The sequence below is a fragment of the Schistocerca cancellata genome, chromosome 1, assembly GCF_023864275.1.
Source record: "Schistocerca cancellata isolate TAMUIC-IGC-003103 chromosome 1, iqSchCanc2.1, whole genome shotgun sequence".
NCBI classification, from domain to species: domain Eukaryota; kingdom Metazoa; phylum Arthropoda; class Insecta; order Orthoptera; family Acrididae; genus Schistocerca; species Schistocerca cancellata.
Genome location: NC_064626.1, coordinates 742,204,043 through 742,225,542, shown reverse-complemented (window position 1 = coordinate 742,225,542; position 21,500 = coordinate 742,204,043). Strand labels below are relative to the sequence as shown.

The window sequence follows — 21,500 nt, the reverse complement described above, 5'->3', positions numbered from 1 at the left end:
CAGCCTGCCACTACTCCAGCAACATTGTATCATACAGCATTAAAACAATGATTTCTGTGTGACCACAGAGGTTCACACATGATGGTGTGTCTTGCAGGGGCCACATGCTCAGTGATGTTTAGTACATTATATTTTTCCAACTTTACACTCCGTCCAAAGAGGAACTGTATTAAACGCATTAGAGCATGTGCCTGCCAGCAAACACACAGCATCACGCATGAACTTCTGCTGTGTCCGACAGCAGCCTCACAGCAGTCAACTTCTTGAAGGTTGACTAACTTGTAAAACTATTCATGTTCTTTACCAGCTGACATGTTTGCTCTATCACTTTCTGTCTAGGAATGGCCATCAACCAACAGGTTGAACAAACGAGTGGACATGGAAGAACCATCCATCTTCAGGATACCCAGTTGCTGAGTATACTCTAGATATCTGTTAACTTCAAGAGGTGTTTGGATCCTCCTATACAACACTGGTTTTACTGACCTAAAGATATGGGAAGTTGCTGTCTAGCTTCTGATAACTAATAAACAACTTTACATTATACATACCAGGACTGTGATTGGCAGAAGAGAAGAAACAGGCACTGAACCTCAGCTGCTTTCTAAGGCTCCAACAATACTCCAGAACTGTTGATAACAAACCTCCGCTTCTAGTTGCATGAGTAATGTGACCTGGCCATAAAATATCACTAAACTCCAAATGAGCATAGTTTCATTAAATTTGATGCACGAGTTGGGGCGTCAAGCTCATGCATGGAACCTTTGATGACATACTCACTGCACCTCACGACGACATCTCGTTTCTGGTTGATCATCATTAGGGCTCCCTAATCACTGACAGCTCCACCTCTGTGAATAAACGTAATGTCAAGTTCCTATCTGTCTTACTACAGTATGGTAATCTGAGTGTCGAAGAGTTGCAATTAATAACATGAACTGGAAACTATACAAGTTGAATTAAAGAAAGCAAAGCTTCCAGGTTCCACTAGAATGTTCCATGTTCATCACAAATATAAATTATGTAAGGGTAAAAGGTGTGACTGTCAGTTGGTGGGTAAGTGTGAACTATAATCCACTCAAAATAAGAAGAAACACTGCAATAGGAAGCATACTCTAGAGTAGCCAATGGTCTTAGACTTACTAGGGAATGCCCAATTTTACCAGACTACCACAGTTCTGGGTGGAAATTGCATAATACACTGAAGTGCCAAAGAAACTGGTGTACGCATGTGTATTCAAATACAAAGGTACGTAAACAAGCAGAATACAGTACTGCGGTCAGTAACATCCATATAAGACAACAAGTGTGTGGCACAGTTGTTAGATTGGTTAGTGTTGCTATAATCACAGGTTATCAAGATTTAAGTGAGTCTGAACATGGTCATATAGTCAGCACATGAGCGATGGGACACAGCATCTTCAAGGTAGCAATGAAGTGGGGATTTTACCGTACGACCATTTCACGAGTGTACTGTGAATATTGGGAATCTGGTAAAACATCAAATATCTGACATTGCTGCAACTGGAAAACGATCCTGCAAGAATGGGACCAGTGATGATTGAAGAGAACCATTCAACATGACAGAAGTGCAACCTTTCTGCAAACTGCTGCAGATTTCAATGCTGGTCCATCAACAAGTGTCAGCGAGTGAACCATTCAGCGAAACATCATCTATATGGGCTTTTGGAGCCAAAGGCCACTTGTGTACCCTTGATGACTGCATGACACAAAGCTTTACACCTTTGCCTGGGCCCATCAGCACCAACATTGGACTATTGATGACTGGAAACATGTTGCCTGGTTGGATGAGTCTCATTTCAAATTGTATCAAGCACATGGACGTGCACAGATATGGAGACAGCCTTATGAATCCATAGACATTGCATGTCAGCAGGGGACTGTTCAGGCTAGTGGAGGCTCTGTAATGGTGTTTGGTGTGTGCAGTTGGACTGATATGGGACCCCTGATACGTCTAGATATGACTCTTGACAGCTGACACATATGTAAGCATCCTGTCTGATCATCTGCATCCAGTCATGTCCATTGTGCATTCCGACGGACTTGTGTAATTCAAGCAGGACAATGTGACACCCCACATGTTCGGAATTGCTACAGACTGGCTCCAGGAACACACTTCTGAGTTTAAACACTTCTGCTGGCCATCAAACTCCCTAGACATGAACATTATTGAGCATATCTGGGATGCCTTGCAACGTGCTGTCCAGAAGAGATCTCCACTCCCTCATACTCTTATGGATTTATGGACAGTCTACACTACTGATGGTGTTAATTCACTTTAGAAGTACAGAAGTACTTAAGACATTAGTCGAGTCCATATCATGTCATGTCACAACACTCCTGTGTGTGCATGGGAGCCCTACACAATATTAGACAGGTGTACCAGTTTCTTTCGCTCTTCAGTGTATATATTCGTCTTGCTAGGGGTGACTAATGCAACTTCTTGTGAGTTCAGTACTGCCTGTGGCATCACTCAGAAATGTTTTCCCACCACAACTCGCTCCTGTTTTTTTCAGGACTGCAGATCAAAGTGAACAATGTGCATTACATCTTGCTGGAGGAAACTATAAAGAAAATTGTTCAAGAAGATGATACTTTGACAAAAACAACAGTGTAAAAGTGATTTATTTCGTTTCAAGAATGGTTGCATGTCAACTGGTGGTAAACCCAGTTCCAGGAGTCTACCAGCTGCTGAACGGACAAAAATGTTGCGAAAATTTTTGTAGTTGTGCTTGAAGGCTAACAGCAGTCCACTGAACATATGACAAAGGTTAATGTATTGCCTTGGAGTTTAATTCAGTGACTTCTAACCGAATATTTTAAAATGTTAGAAGTCTTGTGTAATTTGTGCTTCAGGTTCTGAATGACCACCAAAAAGTGTTAATGTGTTAAGTGCAAGCATGCGATGCTTTGAACTAGAATTCAGAGTTTGTTGCATCACAATCAGTCTGTCAATCACATTTTCATTTGAAGTTTTTTGGACTATAGTAGAACTGTGTGTCAAAAAAGAATGCCACATTTGAGGCAGACTGAGAAGTGATTCTTCCACAATGATAACCAACATGCATACAGTCATCGCAAGGCCCCAGTTTTTGGCCATGTGGTGTTACTCCCTTGGTCCTTGTACCTTACTTATCTGAGGTAACTTCATAAGATTTATTTTTCTGTTTCTGTGCAGTGCCACTGCACAGTGATGTTAAGCAACACTAGCAAAATTTACACTAAATATTTAAAGCACTGAAAAGAAACACACATTGGTATTCGCCATATAATAAATAGTGCAAACAAAACTTGACATTGGAAAGCAACACTGTCATACTGCTTTCTATAAAGAACAGGATGTATTACTCATTAAATCCTGTAAATGTTAGTTTGTAGTCGCACTGGGAAAATGAGGTACTGGAATACTGCACAAAAATCTACAGAATGCTTTTGAACATCCATATTCCTTCCCTTACAATATATGCATTTTCAAGCTAGAATAATCCATTGTCTTTATAAACGTAATCTGTGTGAGAGACTATTGTAATCTCCAAGATCTTCTCATAGCCATCAACTGACCTTAATACAAAATTTTGGCTTCAGTCCATAGTGTAAGAAGACAGCCAATTTTATGTGTGGAAAAATGGATGATTATGTGATTTACTGTTAACTCACCACACAAACTCACAATTACTAGCAACGACTCTTTTGGAAAAAAAAATATATATATATATGTAAATTTCTAGCCTACCATCCAGTGAGTCAAATGATGAGCCCATACAATGCAGTGCTCTTCATGCCAAAGGTTTAAGGTGGGTCTTCTGCTGATACACTTCAATGAAGCTAATGATTGTTCTACTGTCCTCTTCGGCACATGAGGCATTAAAATAACAGTCGAAAAATAAAAAGGGAATCTTTTTCATTGTTTATTATGATAGTTCTCTCAGAGAAAGCTCATTCTGCTACATGTTATTAACATTCTCATTCTTTGGTTATAAAGCAAAATTAATATAAATAAATAAATAAATAAAACCAAATCTTTACAATAACATTTCAAAATATACATATTCCATAGACAAACGTTCTCAAGATACAAAAGCGTTTAAACAATTACACGAAGCTCATTTTCATTTCTCTCTGTGTGGATGCACACATTTGGCAAGAGTACACAGAATTAGTATTTCATGAGCTGAATACAGCTCTTACATAAAAATTTCCTCTTGTTGTATTAACAAGATAAATGGGAAACATACAATTCATTCATTCATACGTACATACATACATACAAATCTTTCATATTTCTGATATCAGAAAATGTTCACTCAGATATGACTTCTCATAAAATATTTGACAGGCCTATCTATTAATGTAAAATCTAGAATCTGCTGTACAAAATCTCAAACAAAAGATAAAATACATCTACTAGTACCTAAAGAGAAAGAAAACCCTTTCAATATTGCACAAAACTGCAAATCACTATTTTAATGTGATTATTTCAAAATCTCTCCTGTACAAAGGTTCTGTATATTGGGCCTTTAGTAGTTGGTGAGGGGGAGGAGGAAACTGAGGGCTGCTCTTGACTTGCCATCATTGATGCTATTCAAAATCTGAATAGTCTGATGCAACAACAGAGCACCAAATGAAATTTATTTACTTACTTGGCAGATCACAGCTGTTCTGTACTTGTCATACAAAGCAGTATTGGCTAACTGAATTATAATCAGTATGCTAATGTTAGTCTAACAGTAATTAATCTTTGTTACCTGGAAAAAAGCTAAAACTTCTTCGCAGAGTCATAAACGAAACTCTTTCAAGAAGAAATCACCTTTCATAATCACAATTTTCACACACACATCAACATGTATCTTTGTGTTAACAATTTTCATATAAAATCTTAAGCTTTACATCCAAACTTTGCAAGATTACACGATCAAGGTTCTATGATACAAAAAGCAGGAAACAAAAACATCACAGATCAATAAAACAATTATTGTTTTATAAAAAGCAATAAAATATAAACATATGCAAATATTAACAACTTGTACACATTGTATGAAACAAATAGAACACATTTTACTTGCTTATCTCAATAATGTTCTCTAAAACTATATTACCAAATGATAAACAACAAAACCTATGTAACAGCACTCAAGAGTAACAACAAATGAAACAAATGTTGAGACAAATTCATCCTAAGGAGCCCATAGACACCTTATATAGCTTTATCCCAAACAATGATTTGGGCACGGGCTATAAATAAAGCAATCTCATCAGCTTTACAACATATCAAACACAGAACGACTGTCATTCTGTAAGGCAATTACAAAGATTGCATAACTGTTAAATCCAACCCTTGCCCATAGTAACAAAACACTGTCTGTAGTCAGCATTACAGACAAATCACAACAATCGTTTGGAGAAAAGTGTTCTGTTTAGACTAAATTTTTCTCTAATGAACTTTAGTGGTGTCTTTCAGTGTTAAGATAAAGCTCACATTTCACCAGACTCTCAATCAGTTATAGCCACTTGCCAGACAATCAGGTGACTTCGCTCACCTCGTACTTCTGTATCAGAATCAGGATGATTTACTGCTGGTTCACTACCCTCTCCTTCACCATCCTCTTCTTCACCATCACCTACAATAATAATAATAATGATAAGAACAACAACAACACACAGTGTACCGCAGTAAAAGAATATCTGATGGCTTGAGTACTGCACATGATGAAAGACATTGTAAGCAACAGAAGAACAGCTTTAGTAATAGAAGCTAAGATATAAAATGAAATCCTTGTGAATGAAAGATGGAAACTTTGACAAGCATAATCACAAACACAGAACACAATTTCATCAAATATTGCCTTCAGGATATCAATGAAATGCACAATTCTAGAGCATGAGATGAAAGTAATTCACTATAAATTCAATGAGACATGCACAGCTATGTGAAAAACATATCCAGAAAATTAAAGAAATATTTGGAGGGGATAAATAAGGACACAGCTTTATGAGCATCAAGAGTGCAGGTGGCAAGCTAGTGCTAAACAAAGGAGATTGAAATGTGGGGGGACTATGTAGATGGGCAGTAAAAGGAAATAAGCCCGAAGAAAATATCATCAAAGAAGCGGATGAAAAGGATATTGGGGATGTGATACTACAAGAATAATTCGAGACAGAAATGAAATATCTAAGCTGAAACAAGGCACCTGCAGTAGATAATTCTCATTTGGAATTACTAACATCTTTGAGAGAACCAACCATGACAAAGCTGTTCAACCTGGTATGCAGGATGTATGAGACAGTAACATTGTCTCTGCTGAACACTCGTTGTCCAGGACAACATACTGGGTTCTGTTACTTCAGAAATGTTACTCAGATATCTGTGAACCTATTCTGTATGCAGTGGGGCACCGTGTCACATGCTTTCCAGAGCTATAGGAATATGCAATCTGCCCATTGTCCTTTATCCACAGTTTGGAGGATATCGTGTAAGAAAAGTGCATGCTGATTTCTGCACTAGTGATGCTTTTCATGGCCATATGGCCTTTGTGTAAAATTGTCAACAGTCTTTCTTCTTCTCACTCAGATTTGTATTTAATGATGTAAATTAAAATTACAAAACCGGTCACGCCTTTAATAAAGGGTTTTCGAACCAAGAATACGTCCAAGAAATCGGCAACAAAACGATGTTAAGAATAATGATCTGTAATTTTGTGGGCCTATGGGAGTCACCTGCACTTTTTCCTAGTCACTTGAGACTTTGCATTGGGCATGAGATTATGCAAGCTAAGTAAGGGGCCAAAACTGAAGAATACTCTCTGTAAAACTGAACCTGGATTCCATATGGATCTGGCAACATATTTATTTTTGACTCTTCCAACTGCTTCTCAGTGCCAGGTATGCCTATTTCTACATCCTTTATCCAAGAGTGTGTGTGATGGTCAAATGATGATATATCTGTGGATACTCCTGCATGTGTGATTTTTTAAACAAAACTTCAGTTTTCCTTTTGATGTCTTCTATTGCCACACCAAATTGGCTGACAAATGATTAGATAGATGCCTTCAACCCCCTTTAGACAGAACTAGAATTTCCTCTGGTGCTCAGCAAGATCTTTTGTTAAGCTATGATCACGAAAGTTGTACATTTCGCACATCAAACTTTTTATAACCACATGTTCTTTCTTGAACTGATAGCCCAACAATCTCTGCTTCCTCAGCATTTTCACAAAGTTTGTTATTAAGCCATGGGTCTTTCCTGCCTTACTGCAATCACTCGTAACATATTTCTCCAGAGTGTTAATTTACAACCAGTTTAAACTTTGCCCACAATACCTCTATGTCAATCATGTCAGAACCAAATGATGTCCATTGTCTACGTAGGAGGCTAACAACTGCTTATCTGCTCTTCTCACCATAAAAACTCTCCAAGCCCCCTTGACAGATTTATTAACTTTGGTAACAATCATAACTATATACTGTGATCACTAACCCTGTCTCTACACTGACACTATTGATAAGATGAGGCCTGTTTCCAGCTACAAGGTCTAAAATATTTCCACTGCATGTTGTTTGTTGAACTAGCTCCTCAAGACAATTTTCTGAAAATTGTGTTCACAACTACTTCACAAGACTGACTGTCTATACCCCCTCCAATGAATCTGCATACATCCCAGTCTTTATTTTGTAGGTTCAAGTCACCTCTAACTAATATTTAATGATCAGGATGCTTCCACACTAATGAGTGTAGACTTTGATTTGTCTGATAGCACTTGCCCTCACATTGTACAAATCTCTCAAGCCACCTCCGCTGTCTTTACCCCTCTATTAAACCCGAAACAAACAATGTTGCAAATGTTCTACCTTTTTCTACTTGCAACTACTTTATAATTCTTTAACAGAATTCATATGATGCAAGAATGCAAAATCCAATATATAGCTGCAGGATGAACACTACAACTTCAAATAAAGAAGTGGCTAAATGTTATGTTTCTAAATGACCCACATCACTTGACAGTTACTTCTCTTTCTTTCTTTCTTTCTTTGGGTCATCTAAGGACCACACACCAATTTCAATGCTTCCTTCTTTGTTGTTCTTTCTTTTTCCTCCAGTATTCTTTCATCTGTTCACTATGAACCCTATTTCTCTCTTCGGACCATGACTCTGTCTTCTTCTCCCTGTTGCCTTGGTGGAATCCTTCCATTTTTAACACTTTCCTCCTGAAAATCTCTCTTTCTGTTGCATCTTTCTCACTTATGTTACTTCTTTCCAAATCTTTCCTAACTTTTTGAATCCAGGCTATTGTTGGCTTCTTGTTCCAAAGATATTTAAAAATCTGTTCGGTTAACCTGTTGCTGTTCATTCTGTATAATTGTCCAAATAATAGCAGTCACCTCTTTCATAGCGTTTCATTTACATTTTCTATGTTGCAATAAAGTACTTCATTGTTTCTTAATTTCCATACCTCTGTATTTTTTGGCAGCCCAAATATTTTCGAATGATTTTTCTTTCTAGGACTTTAAGTGTGTGTAATTTATAGTTCAGTACTAAACATTCACTTGCATAAAAACATTCTGGTTGTACTACTATGTTGTAGTGCTGTATATTCATTTTTTTAGATAGACACCTTTTGTTGTAGACATACCTAGTTACTCCATAAGCTCTCTCCATTTTATGTACTCTTTCTTCTACAGCGAATTTTTCTAAGTCATTTTCTTGGACAATTTCTCCCAAATATTTAAATTTATTTAGCCTCTTTATCTGGCCAATATCTGTTGCTAGGGATTCTGGAGCATTTTTATATTTGTCATAACTTTTGTTTTTCTACAGATATCCTTAAACTTGTTTTGTTGGTTATTTCTTCTAAGAGATTGATTTGTATTCCAGCATTTGTTAGGTTTTCAGAAAGAATGGCAAAATCATCCACAAAAGCTAAACAGTGAATTTCAATACCTTTGTTTTTAGTTCCTAATCTGATTGGTGATAGCTTCTGTTCTTTTAGCTTCTGTTTCCATTCTCTTACTATTTTCTCTAGTACACAGTAAAAGAGGAGTGTAGACAGGCCATCACTTTGCCTTACACCTGTTTTTATGTTGAATGCTTTTGATATTTCACCCCAAAACTTTACTTTTGATTTGGTGTCTGTGAGCATTTCACGAATAAGGTTTGCTAATTTAAATTTGATTCCAAATTGACAGTTACTAGTTTTATTAGCATGTTTATTTTTGTATGTCTGGTTCACAACTATTTCCTTAAAGTTTGTAGGAGGTTATTCACACTTCCACACATGCGCTGCTTCCCTCGGGACCTACATTTTAACAGCCAGTCAGTTTGTGTGTGGCACTCGCAGAGTTCCATCCCGGGACCATGCCATCCCAGTGTGGCTTCAGGTGAAGTACTGTTATTTACTCTATACTTATCCCAACACCACTACCTTTAAAGTGCATTTTACAATCTTTTTTCTCTCATCCCATTTATTCATAGGTTCCAGTTTCATGCCACATTTTTTAATTCCATGACTATTGCTTTTTGCAAAATTTCCCATGAAGGGTTGAGATCACACAAAGTGGTTTGACTAATTAACATATGCACTCAGTCTTACGGACACTTTTTGGCTCTGCCATATGGTGTTTGTGTAAAATTGTTGACGGTCTTTCTTCTTCTCACTCAGATTTGTATCTAATGATGTAAATTAAAATTACAAAACCAGTCACGCCTTTAATAAAGGCTTTAAACAGCTGCAGGAGTTTCTATTCAATGCGGTAAAGTTTGGCTATGGATGCCCATCCAGTAAACTGTTATGTTCAAGAATAACAACAATTTACAAACAATACTGTAACTTTTTTTCATTTTTGAAGAATAAAATTCAAATACTGAATTTTTTAGATCACAGTTCCCTCTTAGTCAGATCTGAAAATTTAAAACCACTAAATGAAAACTGTAGTAACACCTAAGCAAAAAGTGCATCAAACACCACTACTATTTGACTATCATGCACTATTTATTCTTGCAATATTATGAATACACCATTTGAAGACTTCTGAATCACTACATGAATGAAAAAGCAGTAGATGTCTGCAGAATTACAGACAACAGAATCAAGCCCAGAAAGTAATGAAGTTCCAAATGGTACCTTCGTAAGAAGAAAAAAGTTTAATAAACTCACAGATGACTTTTTAATTTTTTTCCTGTGTATTGTTTTTAATGGATACAAAAGAAAACTTTTAACTTTTAAAAGAGATAAAAAAAATTCTGTTAAAAAAATTTAAAAATCAGCCACTGTCTCTCTACAGCTAGAGTCATAAGCAGAAACCTGCACCACAAATGAAAGAGCATTTTATTTATTATTTGGGAAGAAATCTTACTTTATGAATTTCTTGGCAAGCTTACACATTTGAAACAGATAAAGTCAGCACAGACATAAAATTCTGTAGTTATCTGCATTTTCAAATGGTGCTCACTTACATAACAGGATACTTATTGCCCTTTTAGTATTTTCCATGCAATTACCCTCATTACTTTTTACCTGTACAAATATGTACTGATTAATTTGTTTGTATTTGTAACACGTTATGAGATCAGATAGTGAGTTTTTTTAAGTACCTCTGCGATTGCACAATAATAAAGCTGACTTTTTGCTAGTTGCCATGAGTAGCCGATTATATAAATGAATGCCTCTGGTAATAAATAAACTTCTGAAATGTTAAGAATTCTTGGCCAGTAAGTCAAACCACATTTCACTTGGGACAATATTAAGACTTTATGCGAGCCCAAGTCGAAAAGTAATACCTCCAAATTTTCTGTTCTTTTCTCAAGATCAGTTGAGGTATTACATGTCATGCACATTACTTGGTCATCCTTCCCACTTTGCCGCCCCTCGGCTAAAGTGCTCCAAATGGTAGCATGTAACATAGTAATGTGTACCATAACAATGTCAGTGTACGGCGAGATCCTCTGAATACTGAAAGCATTAATTCAAAGAATTTGTCAATATATGAAGCACCCCTCTCCTACTTCAGCAAGACAATGCCAACCCCACATATAAATGCTGCAACATCTGAAACAATCAGATACCTCAGGTTTGCTGTCGTCAATAATCCTCAATACAGCCCAAACTTGGACCCCATCTGATTTTGATCTGTCTCCTAAACTTAAGAAAACACCTTCAAGGACTTTGATAGTGAAGGAAGGAGATGTGAGGTTGTGACTTCATCAACAAAGTCAAACACGGTACAGTGATGTTATCAACAAATTGATTTCTTGTTGTGCAAAATTTGGAAAGCTCTAAGAGTTTTCACATAAAAATTTGGAGGCATCACTTTTCACAACACCCTCGCACCGAGTTGAAAAAAATATTGTGGCAAATGTCACAGTAATCCCATCTTTCACAAAATAACTCCTTGGTCATCAATTTACACTAGGAGAAATGATAAAAAATAACTAAAAATAAAAGAAGAAATAACTCACACGAGAGCATTCTGTCAAGCTGCAAATGTTAATGCAAAAGTTTCCAAATTTTTCTCTGATGATTAATGTATTTACTACTAGTATGAGCATTATGAAAAGGATAGTTGCTACTCATCAAACAGCGGAGATGCTGAGTCGCAGAAAGGACAACAAAAAGACTGTCAGGAAGTCAGCTTTCGGACAGCAAGGCCTTTGTCAAAAATAGACAAAACACACACACACACACACACACACACACACACACAGTCTCTAATCAGTGCTCTAGCTGCCAGAGACTGTAGTTATGCGTGTAAGAGTTGCATTTGCATTTGTGTGTGTGTGTGTGTGTGTGTGTGTGTGTGTTGGGGGAGGGTCTATTCTTGACAAAGGTCTTGTTTTCTGAAAGCTACCTTTCCGACCATCTTTTTGTTGTGCCTCTCTACAACTCACCATCTCCACTATATGGTGAGTAGCTACCCTTTTCATAATATTGTTACATTCCATCCTGGATTTTCCATTGCTTAATACTAGCAGGGGGTTATAGTATAATTCTCATCACAACACGGAATTAGTAGTGGAGCTTTAACTCAGATTTGACAAGGGACATGGCGGGAAGCAGTCATTACCTGTGTGATGAACTATTATGACATTAGCCTGCACTGAATTAGATTTAGTGATTTCTTATGACTTCTGTAATGCCAGTGCCTTCAACAACGTCCCATTTGACTCAACGATGAGCAGTGAAAATGGAAACAAGTGTGGTACGGATAATGTCATTGTCATTTCTTGTTAGATACATCACAAATATCCAAAACAGAGAATTATGTCCTTATCCACTTACTCATGGTCTTGTAATATTCTTTAATTTATTATTTCACTAACTTCTCCACAGTGCACTTGTTATTTTGAATGGTTGAGGAAGTTTATATAATTTGTGCATTTTAGAGTCATATAAACATTTGACTTCATGGTCACCTTAGCAGCTATTCTTGGCAAAGCTAAGACAATGAAATAATTTTTTCCCCAATTTGAGTTATCAATTCAATTAGCTTTTCTAACAGTTCACTGGGTGACACTTGATAAAACTTTTTTAAGCAAAGGATGGTTATTTTGGTATGCAAGTCACATTACAGAACCTACATCTATACATCCTTAAGATAATCAAACATACTGGATTAGTGTTTAAAAATTGTGACATAGGCAACAGAATCCATACAATTCTGTAACCACATTAGTTAAACAGTACAAGAAAGTGCATCTTTCATTTATGATTTAGTGTCATAATCATATAAAAGTACACTGTAGATGTTAATTATTTGTAAAGAGTAGCATAAACATAATTACAAATGTAATTTATAAAATTGTGCACAATGAAAGAAGCATTACAATGATTTATTTTTTTCATTTGTAACTAGTGTGTGTGTGAGAGCAAATGCCAAACAGAAATTAGCACATGACCTGACAATGAAAACAATATCTACATATCCTCTGATAGATAAATAAAGAGAATTCTTCAGATATTCGTAACTACTTCACTCAACACTTTTTTCACACTTTTATCCATGAAGCTTTTGTAACTTCGTGATGCAGAGCTATCCTTAGTCTTTGATACCACCTCCTATATGAACATGCCTAGTAAAGCAGGTTTGTGTTAAAAATGAACTTCAGCCTAATGACAGTATTAGCTCTTTATCATTCTAGTAGCATTTCCATTATAATAGATACCAGAAAGACTCAATTATATGAATCTGTTGTGCATTCACTATTACTGTGTTATTTGATTTAAATTATTTATGATTTTTAATTTAAGAGCTTTCATCACTTTGTTTTAATGATCAATTTTTAATATAATTTATATTTTTTCTTATTCTTAGACTCACACACAGTTTTAAGAATTTATCATCAGATCTGCATAAATTAAGAAATGGAGGCAGCATTTGTCAAGTCCATTTTCCTTGTGTCAAAACCTTTGAAGTCCTCTTGTTGTTCTTACCATTACTTATTGGTCTTTGCCGTGGTTACTCTTTAATTGCATGCATCTTTGAATATCAAAAAATATCTTGCTAAGACTAAGGAGAAAGTATAAAGAATGCTTATATTAGCTCACTTATCAATTGCTATTTTTCGTTACCATGCACCTATTATCTTTATTGCTGCAGGTCTTTGTTCCTTTGAATGAACCTCTTATTTAGGTATTCATATCGTTTTCTCCATTAGCAAACACATTTTTTAAACATTATTATTGTTATTCCTTGCTTGGTTTTAGATCTTCGTATTTCATCTCCTTGCCATGAGTGTTTTCCAAAAACTTCTCTGTAATTCTTGGACCAAACTATTTTTCTTCTTCAAATTTTTTTGTAATCAAAAGTTTTAGTGCGGTTATCACAAATATTTTGGAATCAAGGTCACAGGAAACAATGGCCTTTTATGTAGGATGCATGCTGAGAAACACCATGATAAACAGTTCTAGCCTATTGTAAATAGGAAAAATGAAATATCTGATGGAAGCCCAGTTAATACTACATACATGCAAGCAGGACGAATCAAAATCTGCACTGTAGGCAAAGAAGACACAGATAGACTGTTGGACTCCAGAGTTCTTAATTGAACACATGGTAACTTACTGTATTACAGCACCAGTTTCATGTTCCCATTCATTCTATAACAACAGTACTGATATATGTTTACACCTTGTTAGTACCACTTCTTTAGAGTGGCTTCACACTATTGATGCATTCATTTCAAATGCTCTGTTGTTTATCATATTATGATGAATTCTGTTGTCTGTTAGTGACTAATTTTTTAATAAATCATGAAAATGGAACTATACAGCTCGACTGACTACAGAACTACTTTATTTACTGTAGAACCTTGCTGCTCTGACCTCAGATGGTCTGACTCCCCACTTAGTCTGTCCATTCCATTTCCTGTGTTTGTTTACCTACACGGGCTGCTGCCACAGTCAGGATGGGACTTGTCGATAGCTCATCGTCTGCGACATGGACCAGTAAAAAGTTGACTGCTGCTACGTCCAATTGTTCAGTCACGTTTAGTATGAAATAACTTGTTTCTAAATTGATCATTAAGTGTTTCTGCATACACATTTTTTATAAATTAGTGACAATATTCTTCTTACTAATTAAAGTGTGTAAAACTAAATTATTGTGTCAACTAAATGTAAACATGTGATGCTGTCTTCACAAGCAGACATTGAGTCCAGTGAAATGAGTGAGTGGAATAACTGACGACCAATTCATTGAAGCAGTAAATCTAACAACTGATGAGAACAAGAACCACCAATAGACATTGTGTGAATTAGGAGAACACAGTGGCAAAATCAAAGTTGTTGTCTGCTGAGCAAAACCACATTACTGAATTTTTTCGTTCTGCTTAAAACCAGAACATATTTTTTAACATGTGATTTCTCATGTTTTAAACAGTTAAGTGCAAATCAGTTGTGCGTCAATGCAGTACTGTAATAACGTATGTACAGATACTAAATTTTCACTCACAGTACGGTAAATAAGCTACTGTATATTAAACTTTTGGGTAAGTTTTTTTTAGTGTTTGAATGTTTTCTTTTTGTTTTGTTACTGCTTCAACATGGAACAATATTTCAGACAGTATTTCCAGTTGAACATTAAAGTTGTGCTGTACTATATTGTGGTGCTATGGGTCAATAAAAGTGTTCCTCTGATAATCCGACAATTTTTTGCATTCTGACCATGCTCCTTGTGCTGTATGGCATGGATTAGCGAGGTTCTACGTAATCGTCCCTCTCAGGAGACACTGCATTAGAGTAGCACTGTCCATGCGGGCAAGAGGGTTTGCGTGCTCCAGGAAAGCAGAGGGCCATGCCGGCAGTAGCATAGCCACTGGCAGGGTCTTCCAAGCCGGACGGGCCTTTGCAGAGGAGATAGACAAAGTGTGTCCCACAAAGCCCTTTCTTTCCTCTTATCCTATCCTGTTTCCCATCTCTTGTCTTCGGAGATATGGACTTTGTTAACACTGCCATGCCACCCGTATAGGAAAGGGACAACTTCAAACTGCAACCCAGAATCGGCACTTCCATTAGGCTCAAGTACGGTCCAAACGGAAATGAGCGGCAATTGCCTGCAGCCAACCTGACTCCACACGTTGCATATTTTCGCTCCTGTGGAACCAGTCAGCTAGGCCGAATGGGTGGCACGAGTAGTGGGCAAGCTTGGCATCAACTAAAATGCCCCAGGCACAGTAGCATCCATGGAGGGGACACTCCAACCATGGGAAAACAACATGGATAGTGGAAGTTACTGGTCATAAGCCCACTCAAATGGGTATAGGAGTGGGCGCCAGGATTCGCTATTGACAGTCGGAGGGCCCATCATAGGTCCACTGGCCAGTCAGTGCCCACTTCAAGCTGGACAGCCCCCCCGTCAGTTATGTACTGGCTCATCCTGGTGCCGATTGTTCCATTGGGTGTATGGAACACTAGCACTGCTAGAAGTCATCATCATAATATTGACACCCACTGCTACAAAAATAAAAAATAAAATAAAAAGTAAAGATATTTCATTACACATAGGTACATGGAACATCCACACTATGCTGCAAGGCTTACCAGACACCTGTGGAAGCTCACAAGAGCTACACAGAACAGCTGCTATCAACTTACAGCTAGCCAGACTCAATATTGCTATAACAGAGCTGCAGGAAACCAGGCTACCAGAAGAAGGCTCAATATGGGGAAAAAACTACATTTTTTCTGGAGTACAAAGATGTTTCTAGCCCCAGACAGCATGGAATCGGTTTTGCTGTCCGCAATAAATTGCTGTGTTGTACCTAAAACAGGATTGGGATCTCAGAATGCAGATATCTGTATCTGCACCAACACTTACTTCAGCTGCAGATGCCAAGGATCAGTTTTATGAACAACTCAGTGATGTGGCACAAGGAGTGCACTCTGGGGACCATCTATGCATCCTTGGTGATTTCAATGCTTGTATTGGTAGTTCATTTTGCGATCTGGCCTGGCTGCCAGGGCAAACATGGAGTGGGCAAGATGAATGAAAATGATCTACAGTTGCTTGAATTCTGCGCAAAGTATCAGTTGTGTATCACCAATACATACTTTAAAGGCAAGTTGAACAACGAGGTTTCCTGGATGCACCCCCACTCAAAACATTTGCACCAATTAGATCTTATTCTAACTAAAAGGAAAGATTTGTGTTACTTTCTTCATACACATTCTTTCCTTAGTACCGACTATGACATGGATCATGCACTAGTAGCGACAAAAGTATGCCTTGTGACTAAAAAGTTCCACTCAGCAAGAACACCTTCAAAACAAAAATTAATCTTTGCCGAACAAGAAACACTGCTGCAGTAGAATTATTTAGTAACAAGATATGAAAAGAGACGGCTCCCTGGGACCCAGCCGCTCATATTTCTGAAGACTGGCACGAAGATAAAATCGCTTCTTACCGTTACGACTGAAAATGTGTTTGGTAATCTGGAAGCAAAATACCAGGATTGGTTCATCGAGAACGTGGATGTCCTGAAACCTCTCCTTGAGGCTAAGCGTCAGGACACTGTCATCTGGCATAAAAACCAATGCAATTCTACATGGAGGGAGCTAAGCAAAGCAAAGGCAGCTGTTCAATGCACTGTCCGCAACTGCATCAGTTCCAGTTGGGAGCAACTTTGCACTGGCATACAGGAGTGTTTCAATGCTGGTGACATTGGTGGTGTGTACTTGGGCATCAAACCGGCCATTGGACCCATTCCAAAGAAGAGCGTACCACTCAAGGAAATAGATGGAAAAGTCATCACAGATCGAAATCATCAATTGCACTGTTGGGTAGAACATTACTTCAGTGTCTACTCACATCCTATCAATGTTAGTCCAAATGCAATGGATGAAATTCCGCAGATGACACCTTACCATGGCTTGGATGCCACGCCTACTATGTTGTATGCCATGCCTACTATGGAGGAGCTTCAAAGAGCAATTGCACAGCTCAAATGTGGGAAGTGCCCCGGCAAAGACAAACAACTTCACAGAAATTGTAAAATTTAAGCCAATTTTTCCACTGCTTTTCAACCTCTTACTGAAATGTTGCGGTGAGGGTACTGTGCCTCAAGACATGCACAATGCCAATATTGTTACTTTATACAAAGGTAAAGGTGATTGTGGTGATTGCAACTGTCATCGTGGAATCTCACTTCTGAGTATACATGGAAAAACATTTGCCTGTGTGGTATTAGCTTGCCGAGTGCACAACCCTGAGGAACAATGTGGGTTTTGTCCTCAAAGATCTATAGTTGATATGATCTTCACACTCCGGTAAATTCAGGGAAAGTGCCGTGAGCAGAAAACCCCTCTATTCATTGCCTTTATTGACCTAAACAAGGCTTTCGACACAGTTAGCAGGGAAGGATTGTATGCAGTACTTTTGAAGATAGCATGTCCTCCAAAGCTCTTAAAGATGATCAAGGCTTTTCATGAAAATATGGAAGGTGCTGTGGTCTTCAACAGAGTCGCATCTGACCCATTTGCTGTGAAAAGAGGGGTTCGTCAAGGCTGTGTATTGGCTCCCACTCGGTTCAATATTTTTATCTCAGCACTCCTCAAAGTCGCTTTTGGTGAAACTAACCTGGGGCGTTCATCTGTATACCAGAGCTGATGGGAAGCTCTACAACATTTCTCTATTCGGATTCAAGCACTTCCAAGAAGACATTCTTGTAAATAGCCTTTTATTTGCTGACAATGCTGCATTTATAGCACATATTCAAGATGATCTGCAAGAGCTTGTAGATAAATTCTCTACTGCATGCAAGGCTCTTTTCCATGTCTATAAACATGAAGAAGATGGTTGTCGTGGCAGAAGGATACACAGATCTACGGACAACATACATCTTACATTGTTGACAAAAATAATTTGTGTATTAATCGTGTGCTGAGTACTCTCCTGTATCGAGCTGAGACTTGGACGTCGTATGCCAAATGGGAATGAAAGCTCAAGGTCTTTTACCTTCGGTGCTTACGGAGCATCTTGGGAATATCATGGAAGGATCATGTGACAAATGATACGGTTCTGAAAACTACAAAACAACAGAGTATCACTGCCACACTCAAGCAATGTCGCCTGCGGTGGTTAGGACATAAGCATTGTATGGACCACTTGTGTCTGCCCCGGTGCACATTACTCAGTGAAATAGCACGAGAAAAGAGACCTTGTGGAAGACCTTCACTACACTTTAGTGATTGCGTAAAGCACGATATGTGCACATTTAATATCTCACTAACAATTGCAGCAAATGGAGGAAACTGACTGCAGATGGAAGCAAGATGCATGACCAAGTATGGCTAAACAACTTAGCTGCAAAATGATCACGCAGACATGAGATTCTGACTAACCCCCCTCCTGGAGCGACTCATATTTGGCTCGCTTGTGGGGGCCAAGTCAGCTCTCGCATCGGACTTCTGAGCCACCAGCGAAAATATCTCCAGGATGCCACTTGAACCTTCTGACAGGAAGCACCAGGCCATTATATTATATACTGTAATTGTTTTTAAAACTGGAAATGTTTGCATTACAGGAAATTGGAGGGTGAGGGAGATGGGACATGGGGGGTGGGGGTGGGGGAGATTTGATATATGGAACAGAGCTCATATTACTAGTTTCGTAAGTGTGACTGACAAATATTAAGTGACCATACAATTCAGAACCTTCACTACCTTTTTTAAAAAAATCCACTTGCCCAGATTCACAAAAACACACATATATCACACAAAGCATAAATTAAATCAATTAAATGATAAAGATCCTCTTGTTCTACATTGTTGTACTAATTTTTCCAGCTAGTCCAGTGGGTCAGTTTTTGTGTACCCCACGAGTGCTATGATCCGGATAGTATTCACAGAGAGCACCTGTCTATACACAAATACAGGATTATCCTGTAACTCCCCACAAAGTCATCATTTGATTGTATCAGTCCGATCCTGTCCTCACTTTGTCCAATCAGTACACACAGTTTCCTAGTGAGACAGAAGCCTTCTGTATCATAAGCTGGACCAGGTACAAGACAGTATGGGAGTTCCTCAGATCATTTTAAGTTCTCCTCTTGGGTTGAAATTACTTAGTGTTTTGCCTGTCTGCCAAAACAGTTTCCTGGATTTGAGGCAGTTAGTAGCTGTGAGATACTAATGTATGGGAAGTTCTTAATTTTCTTGTACTCCTTAGCTGTCTTAAGGCTTTTCTAACATCAGGACATTCAATGTGTGGCAGCAGTAGAAGATGAACACATTGTGTATGCCTAAGTATTCCCAAAAGTCTCATTATCTCCTGTAATTAGGCACCCATTCTAGTCATATAAGCACTGCGGTAACAAATAGGTGCGCAAATGTCTGCCACTCCATGTACTAGTGTCATTACTGAGGTCATTAATGTGTGTTAATCAGAGCCCTATGATATACATGTCATTTAACCAATACAACATTACAGTTTTTCAATTTCTGCTTCAACCCATCCATGTGGAATCTATGAAATTGTATGATCCAGCATTACTACAAGATATTTTGGTTTGTCAATTCTTCATGACACTGTTAGAATTCTTTCTTTATCTCTGTTAGTAAGGGTAGGTGTCCCTTTACCAAATGTCTTATTTGCACTGAAATGCAAGTGTCACTTGGTTTAATATTTAGATATTATCTCTAGGTCATTGTTAAGTCTGACTACTTTCCTCAAAGCTTTCGAACTGCCATGCAATGTCCAGGTCATTGTATTACATCAATTATTGGCCTTTCCATTAAATACAGTTCTGACTTTTCTACCAGTCACCAAATTTCTAGATAGATATGTCAGCTTTCAACTTATGATCCTCATTAGCTCGGCCACAAGTACCTGAAACCATATGGTATGGTGTGTCGAGGTCAGGTTGATAAAAATAACTTTAGTCTTTATTTTGTTCCATTATCCTTTTGCAATGTAAGTTGTATTGTCAAGCCTTGGACATAACAATTCTGCCAGCTCTGAAACTAGCTATGTTTGAGGGAAGAATAACCAATATGTATAGTTTAATCCCACTATCTCATATATTTTACAGTCCTTTCATGACGTCTGGCCTTCATAATGCTGTACAAACATGGCAAAGGTTAACAGACTATGTCTTAAAAGGACTCCCACATTGTTTTGCATAGCTGGACAACATTCCAGTTTTCACAGCCTTAGCAGAACACCAGCAGCAGTATCTAACTGAGGTATTTCAATTATTACAGCAGTACAGAATACTCTTGAATACCTGTAAATGCCTTTTTGGTGAGACAGAAATCGACTTTCAGGGCCATTTAATCTCTTCATCAGGTTCACTACCATTACGAGACAAACAATACGAGACTGGAATAGAAGGGAGAACCGACAGAGGTACTCAAGGTACCCTCCACCACACACCGTCAGGTGGCTTGCGGAGTATGGATGTAGATGTAGATGTGGATTACCTGAGAAAGTCGAGGTTACTTTACTACTCGCACAACCAAACACTTTCAAAGAACTGTGACGGTTTCTGGGCAAGCTTAATTATTACCGCCAAAATGGCATGCAGCCAAATCGCAGGAACCATTAATGGCTGTGTTCACTTGTCCAAAGAACAAAAGGCAATTCAACCAGTCCATGGTCGGATAGCAAATCTCTGCTTTTAAGGCAGCAAAACAAAGCATAGCAGATGCTGCTGCATTACTCGCACATCCTGATCCAAATGCAACCTTGGGATTACTGGTAGACACAAACCAGGCGGTGACGCTATGATGATAGTGTGATGATGCACGGCACTTGCTAGCTTTTTTTCTAACAAACTTTTGCCATTGCAATGAAAATGGAGTGCCTACTATAGAGAGCTTCTGGCAATCAATGAGGCCATTAAAAATTTCAGATCACAGCTTGAAGTTAGAGTCACCCATTTATACTGATCACAAGCCGATGACATAGCCTTTCACCAAAACACCACCAACTGTTCACCTCAGCAGCACAATCAGCTGGTCTAAACAGGCCAATTTGGCATGGATGTGAGGCCCA

At 38.1% G+C, this 21,500-nt stretch overlaps 1 protein-coding gene across 12 annotated transcripts in view; it reads right to left on the bottom strand.

Annotated features, from left to right (window-relative positions):
• Positions 1–3,916: 3,916 nt before the first annotated feature.
• LOC126185655 (C-Jun-amino-terminal kinase-interacting protein 4) overlaps positions 3,917–21,500 on the bottom strand; it is a 270,109-nt gene continuing 252,525 nt past the window's right edge. For 11 of the 12 annotated variants that reach the window (XM_049928156.1, XM_049928146.1, XM_049928145.1 and 8 more), the window contains one exon: positions 3,917–5,639. In XM_049928156.1, the coding sequence (XP_049784113.1) occupies positions 5,512–5,639 (128 nt within the window). In that variant the 3' untranslated portion in view covers positions 3,917–5,511. The remainder of the gene's footprint in view (positions 5,640–21,500) is intronic. The other variant, XM_049928155.1, reaches the window with a different exon arrangement.